This window comes from Dama dama, chromosome 19 (genome assembly GCF_033118175.1).
Source record: "Dama dama isolate Ldn47 chromosome 19, ASM3311817v1, whole genome shotgun sequence".
NCBI lineage: Eukaryota > Metazoa > Chordata > Mammalia > Artiodactyla > Cervidae > Dama > Dama dama.
The window spans coordinates 46640803-46663843 of NC_083699.1; the positions used below are offsets into that span (position 1 = coordinate 46640803).

At 37.5% G+C, this 23041-nt stretch overlaps 1 protein-coding gene across 1 annotated transcript in view; it reads right to left on the reverse strand.

Moving 5' to 3' along the window:
• ACAP2 (ArfGAP with coiled-coil, ankyrin repeat and PH domains 2) overlaps window positions 1-23041 on the reverse strand; it is a 154284-nt gene that overhangs the window by 95654 nt on the left and 35589 nt on the right. Inside the window, exon 2 of the mRNA XM_061166864.1 lies at window positions 850-907. Within this exon, the coding sequence (XP_061022847.1) occupies window positions 850-907 (58 nt within the window). The remainder of the gene's footprint in view (window positions 1-849; window positions 908-23041) is intronic.

Sequence of the window (23041 nt, forward strand, 5' to 3'; positions counted from 1 at the left end):
TGAAGTCTATTCAACAGCATTGGTGTCACCTAAAATCTGGCTAGACAAACAGAATCTCAGATACCAAGACTTACTGAATCTGGATCTGTATTTTCACAAGAACCCCACATATTCCTATGCACAGTAACATTTGATAAGCACTCCTTTCCAAAACAATTCCATTTACAAAAGTAAGTAAATAAACAGAAAATTATCTTCAGAAAAGGTATTTCAAATAAACACATTTAGTCTCCAGAAATTTTAACAATGAACAACGGTTACTTAAAATCAGAAGCCATGTCTTATTCATTCTTATATTTCTGTTATACAACAGATAACATTTCTGAGATAGAGGCCAAAAAAGAAGAGAGATTATCAATAATTAACACAGAAGATAGGAATCAATGTACATTTACCCTTGCATAGAATATGACAATTTAATATCAATTATTAAATAAATATTCAGTATTTCTGGCATTAGCTTTAAAAAATGGAATGAGTATTAAAAATTTTATGTTTGAACACAACCAAACCCAAATATACAACCAAGAATGGTTAGGTTACATATGCTATCCATTAAGCAACAAAAAGTTATACTGCAATCTTTTTGATAGAGAAGGAAACAAACTTCCAACAGTATAAAAGATGACTAGTCAAACAGGGTTCAAATTCTTGCTCTGCCAGTTAGATTAAATTTTCAACCAACTACCTAACATCTCTAGCCTCAACTTCTGTATGTGTAAAATCGGGATAATATTAGCATTTACCTTCATGGATATAAAAGAAATCACATGACCCATCTGGCACTGTAGGCACAAATCAGTATACAAAACAAGAACTACTGTTTTAAAAAGTTAAAGTAAAATTTACCTTATCAAGTTTCAGTTCCAATTCTGCCACATCTCCTTCCACTTCTTCCAAAGCAGCCCTAGAAAAATTAAACAAAAATAAGTTAATTTGTGTTTAAATGTATACTTTACTCTTGAAAAGTCTAATTCCAAGTGAAAAAATAGGTATGGATGCTTAAAAACTACACTTCTTGTAAAGTATTAATTCCCTTAGAACAAAGTATGACTATTTCATAATCATGTGTTATAACAGATGACAGATTATTGTTTAACATAATAAAAGAACACAAGCTAATTTACTCAAAGTATTCATACCCTTCAAATTAATAACACTAGTGAGAACTATTTAGCATTAGGTTTTTAAAAACAAGCAAGAAATTTTGAAAGTTGAGCCTTACAAAACTCGTATTTCTATTCAACAAAGCATATGTAATCAAACAGCAAAGCATCCTTGGCAACCAAAAATAAAGGCTTTTACTTTTAGAAATAGTCCATAAAGATATTTATTACCCGTATTTAATACACCATTTTGTTTCCAATATATTTTTAAAGGAATCAGCAGATTCTTTTCCCCTAGGAATGACAAAATTCTAACAGTAAAATAGTACTTGATACGCACTGTAGGGCAACATTTCCAAAATTGGAAATTAAGGGGTGAAGAAAAGCAGCAACTAAAACTTTTTAAGGATAGCAAGATTTTATACTTAAGATTTTGTATACTTAAGAAGGTGACAGAGGATGAGATGGTTGAACGGCACTATCAACTCAACTGTACAGGAGTCTGAGCAAACTCTGGGAGTCAGGGAAGGACAGGGAAGCCTGGTGTGTTGCAGTCCATGGGGTTGCAAAGAGTCAGACACAAATGAGTGACTGAACAACAACAATACTTAAGAGTAAAAAAATGTTATTCATCTACTTTAAGCTATCAGTTTAATTTTCACACAACTACTCGATTAACTAGCAACTTCACAATATCTGTTTTTTCATTTACCAAAATTTGCTTCAAATGGATAACAGTGGGGAAGTAGCCACACAAAAACCCATTTTGAACTCTGGGCAAGAATTTCAGTTAGTGTTAAGAAGAGAAAAATAGATAAGATATAAGCTCTACTCCCAAAAGTACCCACTTAACCTCTGTGTGGCCTCTTGAATGACCATTATTATCAGCTTGTGGTCCTACTATTCTGCATATATGCTCAGTTGTTAGCCATGTCCCACTCTTTGCAACCCCATGGACTGTATGCAGCCCACCAGGCTCCTGTCCATGGGATTCCCCCAGCAAGAATACTGGAGTGGGTTGCCATTCCCTTCTCTGGGGGATCTTTCTGACCCAGGGATGGAACCCATGTCTCCTAACGTCTCCTGCACTGGTAGGTGAATTCTTCACCACTGAGCCACCTGGGAAGTCCTTCTAACTCTCTACCTGGCAACATTTATTGAAAAAGTTTTCAATCTCCAAAATAAGAAAATTATGTAACTATAAATTACTCAGGAAAGAAATGCCAATTCTATAAAATGAAATACCCTAGCATACAGTTCAAGAAAACAAAAGGCGCTATACCTCCACAGCACAGAAAGAGAAATGCTTCTCCCCTAAACTAAAAGTTCGTCATTTTCTGCAGCAGTTTTTCAAATGATACATTATTTCCTTAGCCTAGAAAACATTTCCCCTTCACATTAACCTCATCTCTTCACCTGCTTCTGTGTTACTCATCATTTAAACAATTCACAAAATAAAGCATATTAGTTCAAGGATATCTATTTTTTGTAAACAGGTTGAAAACCTACATGCCCAGCAATAAGAAATAATGTAAACAAATGGTGGGATCCCATCCCATCACCGAGGTAGCAGGTTTTTAAATGAGATTGATCTGTACCTACTGACATGGAAACATGTACATTACAGAGTATCACAAGGGAGGAAAAGCAATTTACAAAATTATATATAGCATGAGTCCAATTTCTTTGCGGGGAGGCCTACTGGTATATGCATAAGAAAAAAATCTGGAAGCCTATTTACCAGTCTGCTAACTATAACTCTGAAGAATGGGGATCAGAGAGCAGAAAGTGAGAAAAAGGATTTACACTTTTTATGCTTACACTTCAAGACTGTTTTAGTATTTTCAATGATTTTAGATAGCATTTTAAAGTTAATAAAGAGGGGAAATTCTGATATCACCTTCCCAGGAGGTATGTCCTCTGGGTATCTCTATCTCTGTCTACTTCTCTCACTAGTCTGAGCTCCTGGTAGCAGTATAGACACTCAAAATGTCTGCTGAGTCAAAAAAGAAACTCCACAATTAATTACTGTCAGAAACTCTCTTCACTGACACTTTTTTTTTTTGGACTCACCATAAGGATTGCAGGATCTTCAGTTCCCTAACCAACGTTTGAACCCAAGCCCCCAGCAGTGGAAGCAGGAGGGCCTAACCACTGGACCACCAGGGTATTCTCTCTCCATTTATACTTTTAACCTTCATTTAATTTAGCTTGATTCAATCTTCAACTTTAAGAAAATTACCTAAAATAATCAGCTTTAAGATTTGATTTTATCATTGGTTTCTACTAAACATACAGTTTGATAGAAACTTCATGTACATTCCTCAATTTTATTTCATTATACAATTCTATGAATTTATTTGTGAAACACTTTTAAACACCCTTCTTTAAAGAGGTAAAAGTTATGTACAAAAGTAAGACAGAATATGTGTTTTGCCTATCATTTCAGAATAAAGCTCTCTGTAATCACATATTCAAAGAATAAAAGGTTATCATGGAGGTTTCTTCAACATTTCACCTTCTCGAAGAAAAAAATCTCTGTCCTTGGTTATTTAAAATGTGTTTGTGAAAACTTGTAGCAATAAGTAAATAGTGTCTAAGGCAGCCTGATATGTTGCTGTATATCCTTACTATAAAAAAGTCAAATATATGGAAAGAACATGGTCTGGGTTCAAATTCTGTCCTACACTCATATTTAAGGCTAAGGTATTTTATCTGGTTTTTTCATCTGTAAACTGAGTAAAGAAATACCTATTTAAAATAAAGGTTAAGAAAAGGTTAAAGGAGGGACTGTCCATATCACTGGCCACAGTACATATGTCATCACAAAAAAACTCAATCCATAAGAGCTTCCTTCTCTGCTTTCTCTTCCCTGAATTCTGAGGTGAATTTTACCTTCCTATTACTTCTACTCATAATGCAACAGAATCATTCTGGAACACATCTTTACTATACAAATGAATAAGTAAAACAATCTACACAACAATCCTGCAAATAGTGAAAGACAGACATTACTCCTTTCCAACTCTCTCAAATACTTATTGAGCATGTGAAAGTGAAAGTGAAAGCCACTCTGTCAATGTCCAACTCTTTGGGACCCCATGGACTGTACCCTTCTCCAGGGGATCTTCCCAACCCAGGGATCAAACCCAGGTCTTCCACACTGCAGGCAGATTCTTTACCAGCTGAGCCACAAGGGAAGCCCAAGAATACTGGAGTGGGTAGCCTATCCCTTCTCCAGCGGATCTTCCCTACCCAGGAATCTAACTGGGGTCTCCTGCATTGCAGGTAGATGGATTCTTTACCAACTGAGCTATCAGGGAAGCCCTTGATGAGCATATAATTTTTGTAAAATGTGCAAGGCATTAAAGGGAAGACATTACTGAACCTATCCTCCATAGCTTAAAATGTAATAAAATTTATTAAATTTTAAAAGTTACACACACATTATCAAAGAAAACACATGATTAAGTAGCAAAACAAGAAACATGTAAAATAATGTTAAAAGATGGTAAAATAAAGGGCAAAAACACAGAAGGTGGTTAGCAGAGTCTCAGAGGATTATTACGAGAGGGGGTCAGCAAATGACAGCCTATCAGACAATGTGGCCCTTAACCTACCATCACGTAAACAGGAAGCTAAAAATTTTTGCATTTTTAAATGGTTGAAAAAACAAAAGAAAAATAATATCTAATGACTTATGAAAATCATATTCCAGTGTCCATAAATAAAGTTTTATGGAAACACAGTCAAACTCATCCACTGACACATTGCCTATGTAAGCTTTCACATCCTACTGGCAGAGTTGAACAGCAGGGAGAGAACATACGGTCTAAAAAGCTTAAAATATTTACTACTACCTGACCCTTTATGGAAAAAGTTTACTGACTCCTCACTATAAATATCAAACGCAAGAACATGGATAAAAATGCTTTTTAATACATGAATGACATCAGCTCAGTTCAGTCGCTCAGTTGTGTCCCACTCTGTGTGACCCCATGGACTACAGCACGCCAGGCTTCCCTGTCCATCACCAGCTCCCGGAGCTTGCTCAAACTCAAGTCCACCCTCATCCTCTGTGCGTCATCTCATCCTCTGTCGTCCCCTTCTCCTCCTGCCTTCAGTCTTTCCCGGCATCAGGGACTTCTCCAATGTGCGCATCAGATGACTAAAACACTGGAGCTTCAGCTTCAGCTTCAGCTCTTTCAACAAGTATTCAGGGTTGATATCTCTTAAGATTGACTTTGATCTCCTTGTCAATCTTATCAAGCAAGGTTTGACCTTTGATCTCCTTTCAAGCTTATCAAGCAAGGTTTGATCTTTGATCTCCTTGTCACTCTTATCAAACTTGTCAAGCAAGGCTTGATCTCCTTGCTGTCCAAGGGACTTTCAGGAGTCTTCTCCAGAATCACAGTTCAAAGACATCAATTATTTGACACTCTGCCTTTTTTATAGTTCAGCTCTCACAACCATACATGACCACTGGGAAGACAATACCCTTGACTACACAGACCTTCGTTGGCAAAGTAATGTCTCTGCTTTTCAACATACTGTCTAGGTTTGCCATAGCTTTCCTGACAAGAAGCAATCGTCTTCTGATTTCATGGCTGCAGTCACCATCCTCAGTTATTTTAGAGCTCAAGAAGAGGAAATCTGTCATTGCTTCCAACTTTTCCCCTTCTATTTGCCATGAAGTAATGGGCCTGGATGCCATGATCTTAGTTTTTTTTAATAGTTTTAAGCTGTCTCTTTCATTCTCCTCCTTTACCCTCATCAAGAAGCTCCTTAGTTCCTCTTTGCTGCCATTGGAGCGATGTCATCCACATACCTGAGGTTGTTCCACCCATCCTGATTCCAGCTTGTAACTCATCCAGCCCAGCATTTCTCATTCTGCGTTCAGTGTATAGGTTAAACAAACAGGGTGACAGCAGACAGCCTGTCACACTCCTTTCTCAATCTTCAACCAATCAGTTGTTCCACAGGGGTTCTAACTGTTGCTTCTTGATCACATACAAGTTTCTCAGGAGACAGGTAAGATGATATGGTATTTCCATCTCTTAAGAGCTTTCCACAGTTTAATAATGATCCACACAGTCAAAGGCTTTAGCACAGTCGATGAAACAGAGGTAGATGCTTTTCTGGACTTCCCTTGCCTTCTCTGTGATCCAGCGAATGTTGGCAATTTGATCTCTGGTTCCTCTGCCTTTTCTAAACCCAACATGGACATCTGGAAGTTCTCGGTTCACATAAGGCTGAAGCCCAGCATGCAAGATTTTAAACATGATCTTACTAGCTTGGGAGATGAGTGCAACTGTCTGATGGTTAGAACATTCTTTAGTACTACCCTTCTTGGGAACTGGAATGAGGATTGACCTTTTCCAGTCCTGTGGCCACTGCTGGGTCTTCCAGATTTGCTGACATACTGAATGCAACACTCTGATGTCATCATCCTTTAGGGTTTTGAATAGCTCTGTACAGCAAAGTAATTCAGTTAAATATATTCTGTTCTTTTTCCATTATGGTTTATAACACACTATGGGCTTCCCTGGTGGCTCAGACAGTAGAGAATCTGCCTGCAACAAAGGAGGCCCCGAGTACAATAACTGGACTGGGTTGGGAAGATTCCCTGGAGAAGGACATGGCAACCCACTGTAGTATTCTTGCCCAAGAAATCCCACAGACAGAGGAGCCTGGCGGGCTAGTCGATGGGGGTCAGAAAGAGTCAGACACGACTGACTAACACCTTGAATTTGTGACAGGAGGTGGAATGTAGTTTCTGGGCTCTACAGGGGGCTTCCCTGGTGGTTCCAATGTAGTTCCAAGACTCTGCCTGCAATGCAGGAGACCCAGGGTCAGTCCCTGCTCGGGAAGACCCCGTGGAGAATGGAATGGCTACCCACTCCAGTATTCCAGTCTGAAGAATTACATGGAGAAAAGGAGGCTGGCAGGCTACAGTCCATAGGGTTGCAAAGAATCAAGCACGATTGTGCAATTAACATATATACATATGCTATACAGTGGGACGCTGCTGTTTGAATCACTTTATTTTTAATAATAACTTCATTCTTTTATCTATTCATGTGTCACAGTTTTTTATGATCAACTCACAAAAGAGTTAACTGAAAATAAAAACATAAAGCTAAAATGGGAAAAAATACAGCAGCAAGTATTAACACTGAGCCATTCTAGTCACATGGTGATCACTTTGGGCTGTGAATTAAATAAAGCTCTATGAAAAGCACAAAAATAGAACTCTCCCACCCAGATAATTGTACATCTCTGATGTAGAAATAACCTTTTGTTTGTTTGTTTGTTTTTTATTGAAATACAGTTGATTTACAATAAACTTCTTAAACCACCGTTTTTATGAGTTTATCCATAAAAATAACTAAATAGTATGTGTGACAAGAGTATTGCATTTTCTTTAAGAAAGAAAATTATTTGAAAGAAACAGGAAGAGTAATAAAAAAAAAATTACCCATCCATTTGAGATACTTTAAAAAAAAAAAAAAAAAAACGCTTCCACTTCAGCTTTGGCAATATGCTTAAAAGGGAATTTATAACCTAAGATTAGGTCACATGATTGTGCAACCTAAAATGCAACTATGGGGTGTTCAAGATCACTTGTTAAGCACATAAATATCCTCACAGAATTAAACATGGATTTGAGGCTCTGTCATAACTACCTCCTAAAGAATTATGAAAGAGATCAAATAAAAAACTATAATGTATAGAATTTGAAACATCTATGTTCCTTTTTTTATATAATATACATATGCTTAAAAAGCTGCATATAAACTGAATAACCATTTACTCAGAGGAGGTGCCTATATGCCTAGCATGACCTACCATTCCCAATCAATTCTTCTCAGCTCAACAGCTTTACTCACTGTGGGCAGTACTGGGCTAATCTTTGCAAAGACAGGACAATGGCAGGATGAGGGATAGCTCACTGGCCCTAGGATAGCCCTATAGCTCAACAGATGGTAAAACTAGATTACTAAACTCTCCATATAATGGGATGGCTCCCCCTGGGTTTTTGACCAGAGAACACTTTTTAAAAGAAATCCTTCATTAGATTCTTTTGTAATGTGAATTGTTTTGTTCAATAAGTTGAGTCCTTTATAATTGGGTCTCTGTAATATCTTTTTTTGTTAAGAGGCACTGGAATGGAGTTTTAAAAACTGTCTGGGTTTGAATCCATATTTTACTTCTTACTACCTATATAACACTGTAAGATTTTTGTGTATAAATTTCATCTATAAAACACAGATAATAACAATTATATTCCATAGAGATGTATGAGAATAAATTTTAAAATACACATTAAAAACCTTAGCACAAATGTTAGCTATAATTATCTATTCTATTGAAGAAAATACACAGTCTCTTTTCCTTTTATGGGGCCAAAAGGGAAGAAAGTAGTAATAAGATTAAGCTATTACATACACCCAATAAGAATTTGAAGTGGTTTAAAAAGGAGTAAAAGTATTTCCCTGGTCGTGTAGTGGGTAAGAATCTGCCTGCCAAGTAAGGGACACGAGTTCAATCCCTGGTCTGGGAAGATTCCACAAGCCTCAGAGCAACTAAAGCCCGTGGGTCACAACTGAAGTCTGCAAGCCCTTGAACCTGCCCAGTGTAACTACTGAGCCTGCGTGCCTCTAGCCTATGCTCTGCAACAAGAGTAGTCACCGCAATGAGAAGCCCATGCATCACCACAAAGATTAGCCCCACCACAAGAAAGCCTACAGGCAGCAACAAAGATCCAACGAAACCAAAAACTAAAAAAAATTAATAATTTAAAAAATGAAAAGGAGCAAAAAAAAAAGTTACAACAGACCTATGATTAGCAGATAAAACAGCAAGTCCAAACTGCTTTAAGAGAAGACACATCAATACTTTTTACCTCTTACAAAAATTACGTATCATATCAAATAAACACTGGAGTCTTCTCCTAACTTCATAACTTCAATCTAGGCCGCATGACTATGTAATAAAATTTACTTGAAAATCCACTAGGTTTTCCAAGGTTATTAAGGCCAGTTCAATCTGACTCTTTTTGTTTTTGTTGTTCAGTTTGCTAAGTTTTGTCCGACTCTCTGAGACCCCATGTTCTGAAGCACGCCAGGCTTCTCTGCCCTTCACTATCTCCCAGAGTTTGCTGAAATTCATGTCCATTGAGTTGATGACACCATCCAGTCATCTCATTCTCTATCGCCCCCTTCTCCTCCTGCTCAGTCTTTCCCAGCATCAGGGTCCTTCCCAATGAGTCAGCTTTTCACATTAGGTGGCCAAAGTGTTTGAGCTTCACCTTCAGCATCATCCTTCCAATGAATATCCACGGTTGATTTCCTTTAGGATTGACTCATTTGACCTCCTTGCTGTCCAAGGGACTCTCAAGAGTCTTCTCCAGCATCACAATTTGAAAGCATCAGTTCTTCAGCTCTCAGTCTTCTTCTTTATGGTCCAACTATCACATCCATACATGACCACTGGAAAAAATCACAGCTTTGACTGTACGGATTTTGTTGGTGAGGTGACGTCTCTGCCTTTTAATACACTGTCTGAGCTTGTCATAACTTTCAACCCAAGGAGCAAGCATCTTCTAGGTTCATGGTTGCATTCGTTTTTGGACTGTGATTTTGGAGCCCGAGAAAATAAAATCTGTCACTGTTTCCATTGTTTCCCCATCTAATTGCCATCAAGTGATGGGACCGGATGCCATGATCTTATGTTGAGTTTTAAGCCAGCATTTTCACTCTCCTCTTTCACTTTCATCAAGAGGCTCTTTAATTGCTCTTCATTTTCTGCCATAAGGGTGGTGTCATCTGCATATCTGAGGTTATTAATATTTCTCCTGGCAATCCTGATTCCAGCTTGTGGCTTCATCCAGCCTGGCACTTCACATGATGTACTCTGCATATGTTAAATAAGCAGGGTGACAATACTCAGCCTTGATGTGTACTTTCCCCAATTTTGAACCAGTTCGTTGTTCCATATCCAGTTCTAACTGTTGCTTCTTGACTTGCATACAGGATTCTCAGGACACAGGTAAGGTGGTGTGGTATTCCAATCTCTTGAAGGATTTTCCACAGTTTTCTACGATCCACACAGTCAAAGGCTTCAGCATAGTAAATGAGGCAGAAGTAGATATTTTTCTGAAATTCCCTTGTTTTTTCCACGATTCAATGGATGTTGGCAATTTGATCTCTGGCTTCTCTGCCTTTTCTAAATTCAGCTTGTACATATGGAAGTTCTCAGTTCACATACTGTTGAAACCTAGATCAAAGGATTTTGAGCATTACCTTGCTAGCATGTGAAATGAGCACAATTGTACAGTAGTTTGAACCATTCTTTGGCATTGCCTTTCTTTGGGATTGGAATGAAAACTGACCTTTTCCAGTCCTGTGGCCACTGGTGAGTTTTCCAAATTTGCTGGCACATTGACTGCAGCACTTTAACAGCATCATCTTTTAGGATCTGGAGTAGTTCAGCTGGAATTCCATCACCTCCACTAGCTGTGTTCATAGTAATGCTTCCTAAGGCCCACTTGACTTCATACTCCAAAATGTCTGTCTTCACACTTCTAGGTGAGTGACTATACCATTCTGGTTATCCAAGTCATTAAGATCTTTCTTGTACAGTTCTCTGTATTCTTGACACCTCTTCTTAATCTCTTCTGCTTCTCTTAGGACATTGCAAGTTCTGTCCTTTTACTGTTTTCATCTTTGCGTGAAATGTTCCCTTGGTATTTTTAATTTTCTTGAAGAGATCTATAGTCTTTCTCATTCTATTATTTTCCTCTATTTCTTTGTATTGTTCACTGAAGAAGATGTTCTTATCTCTCCTTGCTAGTCTTTGGAACTCTGCATGCAGTTGGGCATAATGCCCTTTCCCCTTTGCCTTTAGCATCTCTTATTTTCTCAGCTATTTGTAAGGCCTCCTCAAGACAACCATTTTGGCTTCTTGTATTTCTTTTTCTTTGGGATGGTTTTGATCCCTGCTTCCTGTACAATGTTGTGAACTTGCATCCACAGTTCTTCAGGCACTCTTATCAAATCTAATCCCTTGAATCTATTTGTCACTTCCACTGTATAATCATAAGGGATTTGATTTAGGTCATACCTGAATGGCCTAGTGGTTTTCCCTACTAGCCTACAAACAGAGGAGAACCAACAACCACAATCAGTACCAGGGGGATTGAATATATATTATACAATATATATATTACATAATAATAATAAGGCCCTGAATAAATATTTATTACACAGTAATTGTAAGCCACTATCACATAGTAGTATGTGATAAACCATAATGGAAAAGAATAGGAAAAAGAACAAACATAACTGAGTCATTTTGTTGTACAGCAGAAATTAAACACATTTTAAATTAACTATACTTCAATAAAATTAAATAATAAGCTACCTTTTAAAGAAAAGTCTGTGTCTGTATTTTTACAAAGTCTCAATGAAATTAAAAGGACATTCTCCAAATTTTGTTATACTAGAAATGTTAACTGCTCCTATCCACTCAGATTGGTCAACTAAGTAAACCTGGCAAGATTCCTGAGAAAGCCAGTCTCGTAATAGAAAAAAGAATAATGGAGAAACAAACTAGAAATGGAAACCAAAATTTTAGTCTTTCCACCAACTAACATGCGTCTCTGGAAAGATCACTGATTCTCTCCAGACCTCAACTCTCTCATCCATTAAAAGTGAAGAAAGGACTGAATCATCTTTAATAACACTTCTACATTTTAACATTTTTTTATTCTGGAATAAGCTTTCAAAAGAAAGCCAGAACCTGGATTTGATTATCTTCTCCCAAGCAGGATTTCCTCCAGGCCCTCACTAGCACTTTCAATAAAGTTACACAATAAAAGAAAAAACATACAAGCCATGAAAACCCTCGCCAAAATTCACTCATTCCTTTCAAATACCTCCTCTATACACTACTTTAAAAAAAACAATGAAAACAGTGGGTTTTTTTTTTTAAGGGTTTTATTCAGCTCCACATCTCAGGGGAAAAAACTGTATCTTCTGTTCACACGTGTATCTTTCTGAGTGAGCTCCACTATATTTATTTCATTTTTACAGACTGAGACACTATTCTGCCATTTCTTAGAGAATAAAAAGAACATTTTTTTTAAAGATAGTTAAAAGAACATGTACCTCCTCTCCTCTCAGGTTCTCCCTAGTTAATACACAGTGTCCAAAGTAAAATCATTGAGCCCAGAAAGAATGTAAGTGAAAAGGTTACAGCCACGATCCAGATCCAGATGTAAGCACTAGGTCCAAGTGAATGAACACCACAGTCTCAAGTCACTACTCAGGTTTCAGAAACCCTATCAGTCAAAGCTCATTACTAAAAAAACAGAGGTGGGGAGGGTGGATAACACTTAAAATATTATCCAGATCAGCCTGTATACAAAGAATAAGGAGTACAGGATCTTCTGTCCCAAGGGTTCCAGATTCTCTCCTTAACAGGGGTACGACTTCAATAATCACTTTCAGAATTTGCTCTGCATAGCAGATAGGAACCATACACAAAGTTACATTTTTATTATGCAGTGGCAAATATGCACTATTACAAGAAACGTGTCAAAGGAAATACTACTAATGTTTTATCTGGAAATTATTTTTTCCTCACACACATTAAAAAAAAAAAAATCAATAGACAGCCATATTTCCATTTCACCCCCCAATTTCTTGTCCAGGGAGTTGGACAAGCAGGTGCACATCCCACTCCTAACTACAGTAAGAGTTAACTTCATTCTACTGTGCCATAAAAGAAGGCAGTGTGGAAGAAGGGCTGGCCCATCTATTATGCAGGGATCAATAAGGGGCATAAGACTAGCTAACAGTCGCTTCCAGTTTTCACAGTAGAAGATGTAAAGCTGGAGTGAAAGCACTAGTCATCTAAAGAAAGATAAAGTCACTTTCATGAGGGGGAAAAAAGACGATTAATGAAAAAACTACAGACCTACAAACTATATAATATTGCCCTCAGGTGGGCCCCAAAAACTAAAAGATGAAGAAAAAAGTATTTCTGTCTTGATTTCACAAGAAACTCAGGCAAGTCTTGAGGTCAACAAGAAAAATGATTTTTTAAGTTGACTTTCTACAAAGGCAGTTCAGTCCCAAGAATTCTTATCACTGTAGCAGGTGTTGTCATAATAGGAAAATAAAGTAGTTACTATCACTGTTTACAGGATTAAACTCAAATGTTCAACCAAAGCAGTGAAACCGCAATGCCTATTATACTAGTAGAGTGTAACCGGCAATTCTTTAGAGAGAAGCAGCTCTGTAAACTTCATGGTTCATAGTAGAGAGGGAGGAGCTTCCTATGAGAAAAGAACATTGAGACCATTATTACTGTCAGCATGACCAAGGAGTTCAAATAAGACGGAACTATTAGCAAACTCACAATCAGAAAAAGAAGCAGGATGGTAGGGACATATAGAGCCAGATCCAGATAACACTATCAAAAATATTAATCAGAGACCTGTCATATTCCCCCTTTCATGGCTGTTCCCGATTACCCTTTGCAGGAACTAAAAGGAACAAGATATCCTGTGAACAGAGAAGGTAGGTAAGGTAACCACAATACATACTGGGCCTTTCAGAGTTCTTACATCATAGGCTGATAGACAAATCACATCTACAATATAACTTTCCTAGACTATTCCATTAACCAAAAATAAATTCACTTTAAAACATAATTAAAGTAACTTTGTATGACATTTTCTCTGTTTTACAATTTGCATGGCACTTTTATGCATGATACAGAATGTATTATATTATGTTCAGTTCAGTTCAGTCGCTCAGTCGTGTCCAATTCTCTGCGACCCCATGGACTGCAACACTCCAGGCCTCCTTGTCCATCACTAACTCCCGCAGTTTACTCAAACTGATGTCCATTGAGTCAGTGATGCCATCCAACCATCTCATCCTCTGTCATTCCCTTCTCCTCCAGCCTTCAATCTTTCCCAGCATCAGGGTCTTTTCCACTGTGTCAGTTCTTCACATCAGGTGGCCAAAGTATTGGAGTTTCAGCTGCAGCATCAGTCCTTCCAATGAATATTCAGGACTGATCTCCTTTAGGATGGACTGGTTGGATCTCTTTGCAGTCCAAGGGACTCTCAAGAGTCTTCTCCAACACCACAGTTCAAAAGCATCAATTCTTCAGGGCTCAGCTTTCTTTACAGTCCAACTCTCACATCCATACATGACTACTGGAAAAACCATAGCCTTGACTAGACGCAACTTTGTTGACAAAGTAATGTCTCTGCTTGTTAATATGCTGTCTAGGTTGGTCATAACTTTTCTTCCAAGGAGCAAGCATCTTTTAATTTCATGGCTGCAGTCACCATCTGCAGTGATTTTGGAGCCCAAAAAAAGTGAAGTCTGCCACTGTTTCCCCATCTATTTGCCATGAAGTGATGGGACCGGATGCCATGATCTTCGTTTTCTGAATGTTGAGCTTTAAGCCAGCTTATTCACTCTCCTCTTTCACTTTCATCAAGAGACTCTTTAGTTCTTCTTTGCTTTCTGCCACAAGGGTGGTGTCATCTGCATATCTGAGGTTATTGATATTTCTTCTGGCAATCTTGATTCCAGCTTGTGCTTCAATCAGCCCAGCATTTCTCATGATGTACTCTGCATATAAGTTAAATAAACTGGGTGACAATATACAGTCTTCACGTACTCCTTTCCTGATTTGGAACCAGTCTGTTGGTCCACGTCCAGTTCTAACTGCTGCTTCTTAACCTGCACACAGATTTCTCAGGAGGTTATTTCTGAGAAAATATTTCTCAGGAGGTATTTCTCAGATGGTATTCCCATCTCTTTCAGAATTTTCCACAGTTTGTGGTGGTCCACACAGTCTAAGGCTTTGGCACAGTCAATAAAGCAGTAATAGATGTTTTTCTGGAACTCTCTTGCTTTTTCAATGGTCCAACGGATATTGCCAATTTGATCTCTGGTTCCTCTGCCTTTTCTAAAACCAGCTTGAACATCTGGAAGTTCATGGTTCACGTGTTGTTGAAGCCTGGCTTGGAAAATTTTGAGCATTACTTTGCCAGCGTGTGAGATGAGTGCAATTGTGCGGTAGTTTAAGCATTCTTTGGCATTGCTTTTCTTTGGGATTGGAATGAAAACTGACCTTTTCCAGTCCTATGGCCACTCCTGAGGTTTCCAAATTCACTAGCATATTGAGTGCAGCAACTTTCACAGCTTCTTTTTTAGGATTTGAAATAGCTCAACTGGAATTCCATCACCTCCACTAGCTTTGTTCGTGTGATGCTTCCTAGGGCCCACTTGACTTCACATTCCAGGATGTCTGGCTCTAGGAGAGTGATTACACCATCGTGATTATCTGGGTCATGAAGATCTTTTTTGCATAGTTCTTCTGTGTATTCTTGCCACTTCTTCTTAATATCTTCTGCTTCTGTTAGGTCCATACCATTTCTATCCTTTATTGAGCCCATCTTTGCATGAAATGTCCCCTTGGTATCTCTAATTTTCTTGAAGAGATCTCTAGTCTTTCCCATTCTATTGTTTTCCTCTATTTCTTTGCATTGATCACTGAGGAAGGCTTTCTTATCTCTCCTCGCTATTCTTTGGAACTCTGCTTTCAAATGGGTATATCTTTCCTTTTCTCCTTTGCTTTTCACTTCTCTTCATTTCACAGCTATTTGCAAGGCCTCCTCAGACAGCCATTTTGCTTTTTTGCATTTCTTTTTCTTGGGCATGGTCTTGATCCCTGTCTCCTGTACAATGTCACAAACCTCCATCCATAGTTCATCAGGCACTCTGTCAGATCTAGTCCCTTAAATCTATTTCTCACTTCCACTGTATAATCATAAGGGATGTGATTTAGGTCATACCTGAATGGTCTAGTGGTTTTCCCTACTTTCTTCAATTTAAGCCTGAATTTGGAGTTCATGATCTGAGCCATAGTAAGCTCCTGGTCTTGTTTTTGCTGACTGTAAAGAGCTTCTCCATCTTTGGCTGCAAAGAATATAATCAACCTGATTTTGGTGTTGGCCATCTGGTGATGTCCATGTTTAGAGTCTTCTCCTGTGTTGTTGGAAGAGGGTGTTTGCTATGACCAGAGTGTTCTCTTGGCAAAACTCTATTAGCCTTTGCCCTGCTTCATCCTGTATTCCAAAGCCAAATTTGCCTGTTACTCCAGGTGTTTCTTGACTTCCTACATTTTCATTCCAGTCCCCTATAATGAAAAGGACATCTTTTTGGGGTGTTAGTTCTAGAAGGTCTTGTAGGTCTTCATAGAACCATTCAACTTCAGCTTCTTCAGCATTACTGGTCAGGGTACAGACTTGGATTACCGTAATATTGAATGGTTAGCCCTGGAAACAAACAAGAGATCATTCTGTTGTTTTTGAGGCTGCATCCAAGTACTGCATTTCGGACTCTTTTGTTTACTATGAGGTCCACTCCATTTCTTCTAAGGGATTCTTGCCCAGATTAGTAGATTTAATGGTCATCTGAGTTAAATTCACCCATTCCAGTCCATTTTAGTTCGCTGATTCCTAAAATGTTGACATTCACTCTTGCCATCTCCTGTTTGACCACTTCCAATTTGCCTTGATTCATGGACCTAACATTCCAGGTTCCTATGCAATATTGCTCTTTACAGCATCAGACCTTGCTTCCATCACCAGTCACATCCACAACTGGGTGGTGTTTTTGCTTTGGCTCCATCTCTTCCTTCCTGCTGGAGTTATTTCTCCACTGATCTCCAGTAGCATATTGGGCACCTACTGACCTGGGGAGTTCATCTTTTAGTGTCCTATCTTTTTGCCTTTTCATACTATTTATGGGGTTCTCAAAGCAAGAATACTGGTTTGCCATTCCCTTCTCCAGTGGACCACATTTTGTCATTATATTATGAGAAGAATATATATTATATTATTATGAGAAGAATATAAAATAGTAAGATGAAATAATAGAAAAAATATTAAGAGGAAAATGAGCAACAATCCCAGAATCACAGAGTCAAATTGGAAGAAATCTTAGCAAATTGCTGAATGTCAGAACTGTTTAATGAAGGTAGAGCAGCTGTGTTTAGAAAAGCACTTCACATAGTATTTTATCTGCAGTAAAACATTGCAGCTTCCCAAGATTTGTAAACAGGATGCAGAAGAATACAAATTTAAGAACATAATTAAAAGGTTCAGGGTTTTAAAGACAATGTTCAGACCATAAACCATTCTGGATAGTAAATTTGTGACACCGAAGCCCGTCTACTCCTCAGTGGAATGAGCACATCTCAAAATGATAATTCAACTATTGGTCTAGAAGCCAAAACTGAGAGGCCTTGAGCAGAGACTATGGTTCCTTTAGCCAATTTGGTTAGTTAACAAGTAAAACCCATGTTTACTAGATGGATGGAAAGATGCAGCATTTAAAACAATTTATATAATCTGGGGTCCAGGTTATATAGGGGTCTATGATTATTATACCTGTATCTCAGCGTACATGTATGTATATGTTAACTTTCCAATTCCCCTTCCAATTACAATTCCAGACTTTAGCTATTCCAATTTGCCATAACCTCTCCAGCCTCATGCTACTGCTGCTAAGTCACTTCAGTCGTGTCTGACTCTGTGCAACCCCATCCCTGGGATTCTTCAGGCAAGAACACTGGAGTGGGTTGCCATTTCCTTCTCCAAGGCATAAAAGTGAAAAGTGAAAGTGAAGTCACTCAGTCATGTCTGACTCTTCGCAACCCCATGGACTGCAGCCTACCAGGCTCCTCCGTCCATGGGATTTTCCAGGCAAGAGTACTGGAGTGGGGTGCCATTGCCTTCTCCGCTCCAGCCTCATAGAGGTGTTATTTTAAAAGTCTTTAGAGAAAATTAAATAAAAAAGAACACATAAACAATTCCATAAACCTCAAAACCAATTTTTCAATGAAACAATGATAAAGTTCTTTACACATACAAGGAAGAGTTTATACACCTTTAGTGAATGATTACAGTACCTATAATTTCTTTTTAAAGTTGAGAAAAATAGAAATTTTTTCACAATACACTAGAATGTGGAATAATAGAGGATTTGGAAAGTGGCTTAAACTAAAGAGGATTTCCTCACAGACTACAGGTGGAGCGTGAGCATATTCATGCACGGATATGTCAGTAAGCAGACAGATGTGTAATTAAAGATTGATTAAAAGTTTTTGCCTGGAGCAGCCAAAATGATACTGCTACAACCAACTGAAGAAGACTAGGAGCAGAACAGGTCTGGTAGAAAAAAAATTCTGAAGTTCAGTTTCGGATTTGACTCTGAAATATTTATTAGATACATATAAGTAGTGGCATCAGACAGGTAGATAAATGTAAAAGTCTGGATTTCAGAAGTCTGAACTAGGGGAACAAGTTTAGGAATCATGAGCATGTCGATAGCATTTACAGCCATGCACTGGACATTATCAAAAAAAAGTGAAGATAGAAAAGAGAATTAAGGACTGAGGTCTGGGACACTCTGATACACAAAGTCAGGAAGAACAAGGGGAACTAGAAAAAGAAACTGAGAAGAAGCAACTAATGAGATAAGAGGAAAACCGAGACAGTGCGGTGTAGAAGTAAAAAAAAAAAAAAAAAATTATCAAAAAGGAAGGCGTGATCAACCATGTCAAAAGCTACTAACAGATCAAATAAGATAAGAACTGAGAATAAACACTAATTTTATGACAAGTCAAAGTGGCTGGAAAACAATTTTTTTTTAATGTTGAAAAACACCTCTAGCCTGGTATTTTGATGACCTAAGAGTATGTGACTATGTAAGGGATTACTCTGTTATTTTAAAATAGAAGTTTGGAAAATCTTCTAAGAAAATAAAGAACCTGAAACTAAAATGAGAAAAAAAATTTCCCAACTAGAAATTTTGAAAATGCATATTAAAAATAAACAAGTATCTCATTTCCTTCTACTCTTCTCCATTCTCAGTCCCTTCCTATAAGCTAAGGCTAGTTATTACATGAGAAAGAAACCTTCCTATTCTTTCTCAGAAGTCCAAAGAAAAGTTCTATTGCCACTCACAACATTAAACACAATCTAACACCTACAAATACAAGGACTGCTAACCTAGCTCTCTAACTCTCCATGAGACAAATTACAGATCAAGATCTGTATTTTCTTATCTTTCTATAAAGTTGGGATATTTTGCATTCCATCTCTATGGTTTTTTTCGTATAGCTACAGTTACTGTTACTCTTTGCTAATAAATTCTCAAAATTAAAAGCAACACATACACACAAGATCAGTAATTTTAAACTAATTTCATTAACTGCTTAGGGATGGGTTATAATTCTGTCCCACAAATTTGCTAATCATGTCTTTCAGTGCTAAACTAAACTCTGAAGTCTGGGTTATCTTTGTTTAAACAATCTAGCAACAGTAGTTTTAAGTGCAATCATATAACTATATTGCTAAAGAGCCAAGAATCTTTATATTTCAAGTTTTATTTTCTATCAGCAAGATCTCATCCTCCTGTTTAAAAATCCTTATACTAAAAAGGAGATCATATAACTTAACAGACTATACAGTTGTGGCAATATATGCATTTCAGCTGAACACTACGGCTTCCCTGACGGCTCAGCGGCAAAGAATCCACCTGCCAATGCAGGAGATGTGAGTTCAACCCCTGGTTTGGGAAGATTCCCTAGAGAAGGAAATGGCAACCCGCTCCAGTACTCTTGCCTGAAGAATCCCTTGGACAGGGGAGCCTGACGGGCTACAGTCCATGGAGCCACAAAGAGTCAGACATGTTTAGCGACTAAACAACAACAAGCTGAGCATTTATTCATATTCTGTAGTTCATCATTAGTTCTAATCCACTGATTTATAATAGCTACAGATGCAATGGATGTTCATTAAACACTCAGTTGATCTATTAAATCTCAGTTGCACTTTCCTGGTGATACGTAATATTACCAACAGGAAACTAGTCATTCTAAGGGGACTTCCCAGGTAGCACTAGAGGTAAAAAAAAAAAAAACACCTGCCAATGCAGGAGATGCAAGAGATGCGAGTTCAATTCCTGAGTTGGGAAGATCCCCTGGAGAAGGGCATGGCAACCCACTCCAATATTCTTGCCTGGAAAATGCCATGGACAGAGGAGCCTGGCGGGCTGCATACAGTCCATGGAGTCGCAAAGAGTCAGCACAACTGAAGCAACTTAACACGCATACAACTGGTTGCTCAGAACATGAAATCTGAAATTCTGAGTAATAGTACTGAAAAGAGATTTTAGCCCTTTTGATCTGCAAGAAGTCTTTGTGAAATCAATTTCAGGTATAATAACAACTGAAGTTATAACAACTGCCTTTGAAATTAGCAGTGATTTTTTGTGTCTTGCACATTAAAATTTAAGTAAGATTTTTTTATTCATTCAACAAATAGTTCTATAGCATTTATTGGATGCCAAACCCTATACAAGGGACTTAGAATACAGTAATAAAGAAAATAAATCTCTGTTCTCATGGAATCTAAGTGGGATTACAACAAATAATAAAGTCTAAGTAGGACTGACTGCAAACAAATATGTACACATATTATGTCCAGTAGTATAAGCACTTTTTTAAAAAGCAGGATAAGAGGATACAGAGTAATGGAAGGAAATTCAATTTTAAATATATAAGAAAAATATTCATGGCTGAAATGTACTAAGGAATGGGAAGAAATTGCTTCAACAATATAGTGAAGAAAATAGCTGAATAAATGTAATTTTTATTATATTGTAAAGAGGGGAGTTCTACATAAATTTATATCTTAAAGCATTCAAGTTTTACTCTTTTTGTAATTATTTTTAGTTGGAAGTATCTACTGACTTAAAATTGTATTCATTCTGCCTTATTTTATTTGGTGTGCTACATCACAACCAAGATTTCTTATCTTAGGACACTAATCAATTAATCAGAAAATTATAGTTCACAAACAAAAATGCCTGATGTTTATTTAAATATAAATATTGCTTAAGAGAATAAAAAGACAAACCAGAGTCTAGGAGAAAATATTTTCAAAATATATATCTTATAAAACGACTGCTACTCAAAATATACAAAGAACTCTTAAAACTCAACAATGATCAAACAACCCAATTGAAAAATAGGTCTGAGTCCCTTTGCTGTCCACCTGAAACTATCACAACACTGTTAATTAGCTATACTCCAATATAAAATAAAAAGTTTAAAAAAAATAGGCCTAAGATCTGGTGAAAGTGTTAGTCACTCAGTCATGTCCAACTCTTTGTGACCCCATGAACTGTAGCTCGCTAGGCTCCTCTGTCCATGGAATTCTCCAGGGCAAGAATACTAGAGTGTGTTGCCATTCCCTTCTCCAGGGAATTTTTCTGATCCAGGGATGGAACCTGTGTCTCTTAAGTCTCCTGCATTGGCAGGCAGGTTCTTTACCACTAGCGCCACCTGAGAAGCCCCAGGTGATCTGGACACCTCACTAAGTAAGATACACAGGTGGCATATAAACATATGAAAAGATGCTCCAGGATGCTCCACATCATATTCGAAGAAGAAATACAAATTAAAGAAAACAATGAGGGGGTAGGGGATCAAGAGATGTAAACTACTATGTATACCATAAATAAGCTTCAAGAATATACTGCACAACACAGCGAGTATAGCCAATGGTTTATAATAACTTTAAATAGAGTACAACCTTCAAAAATCATGAATCATTATGTTGTACACTTGAAACATATATCATAAATCATTATGATATGACATAATTAACTAATTTTAAAAAACAATGAGATATCACTACACACCTATTAGAATGGCCAAACTCCAAACAACACCAAACGCTGGTGAAAAGGTAGAGCAACAGGAGCTCTCATTCATTGCTTTTGAGAGCGCAAATGGCAGAGTCACTTTGGAAGACAGTTTGGGGGTAAAATACATACTATACAATCCAGGAATTGTGCTCTTTAGTAATTATTCAAATGAGGGGAAAGTTTATGCCCACACAAAAACCCGCACACAGATGTCTACAGCAGTTTTATTCACAATTGCCAAAAAACTTGGAAGCAACTGAGATGTCCTTCGGTAAGTTAATGAATAAATAAACTGTAGTACATCCAGACAGTGGAATAGTATCCAATGCTTTAAAAAAAAAAAAAAAAGAATGAGCTATAAAGCCATGAAAAGACATGGAAGAAACTTAAATGGATACTACTAAGTGAATGAAGCCAATCTGAAAAGTCTATATACTGTATGATTTCAACTACATGACATTCTGGTAAAGGCAAAACTACGACGTGGGCAAAACCCACATCTCCTCTGTCTCCGGCATTGCAGGCAGATTCTTTACCCACTGAGCCATCTGGGAAGCAGGGTGAAAGTATACGGGGACAAAGGGACATGGGAATTCTCTACCTTCTGTTCAAGTTTGCTGTAAACCTAAAACTGCTCTAAAAAATAAAGCTTATTAAAAAAATATTTACTGATATCTGTTTATATTTTATAACCTTAAAATATTTTTAAATGTATCACCATTCAATACAATATATTTGATAAATTTTCTAAGTATAAAAGATAAAAATAACTTTCTTTTAAAAACTAGATATGCTGTAATGTATACTATCTATGGTGAAACAGATCACCAGCCCAGGTGGGATGCACGAGACAAGTGCTCTGGCCTGGTGCACTGGGAAGACCCAGAGGAATCGGGTGGAGAGGGAGGTGGGAGGGGGGATCGGGATTGGGAATACATGTAAATCCATGGCTGATTCATATCAATGTATGACAAAACCCACTGGAAAAAAAAATAATAATAATAAAAAAAAAAGAAAGTATAAAAATATATATATATAAAAAAATAAAATAAAATAAAATAAATAAAAACTAGATATGCTGTAAAGTAATTAGCCTCCAACTAATAAAAATAAATGGAAGAA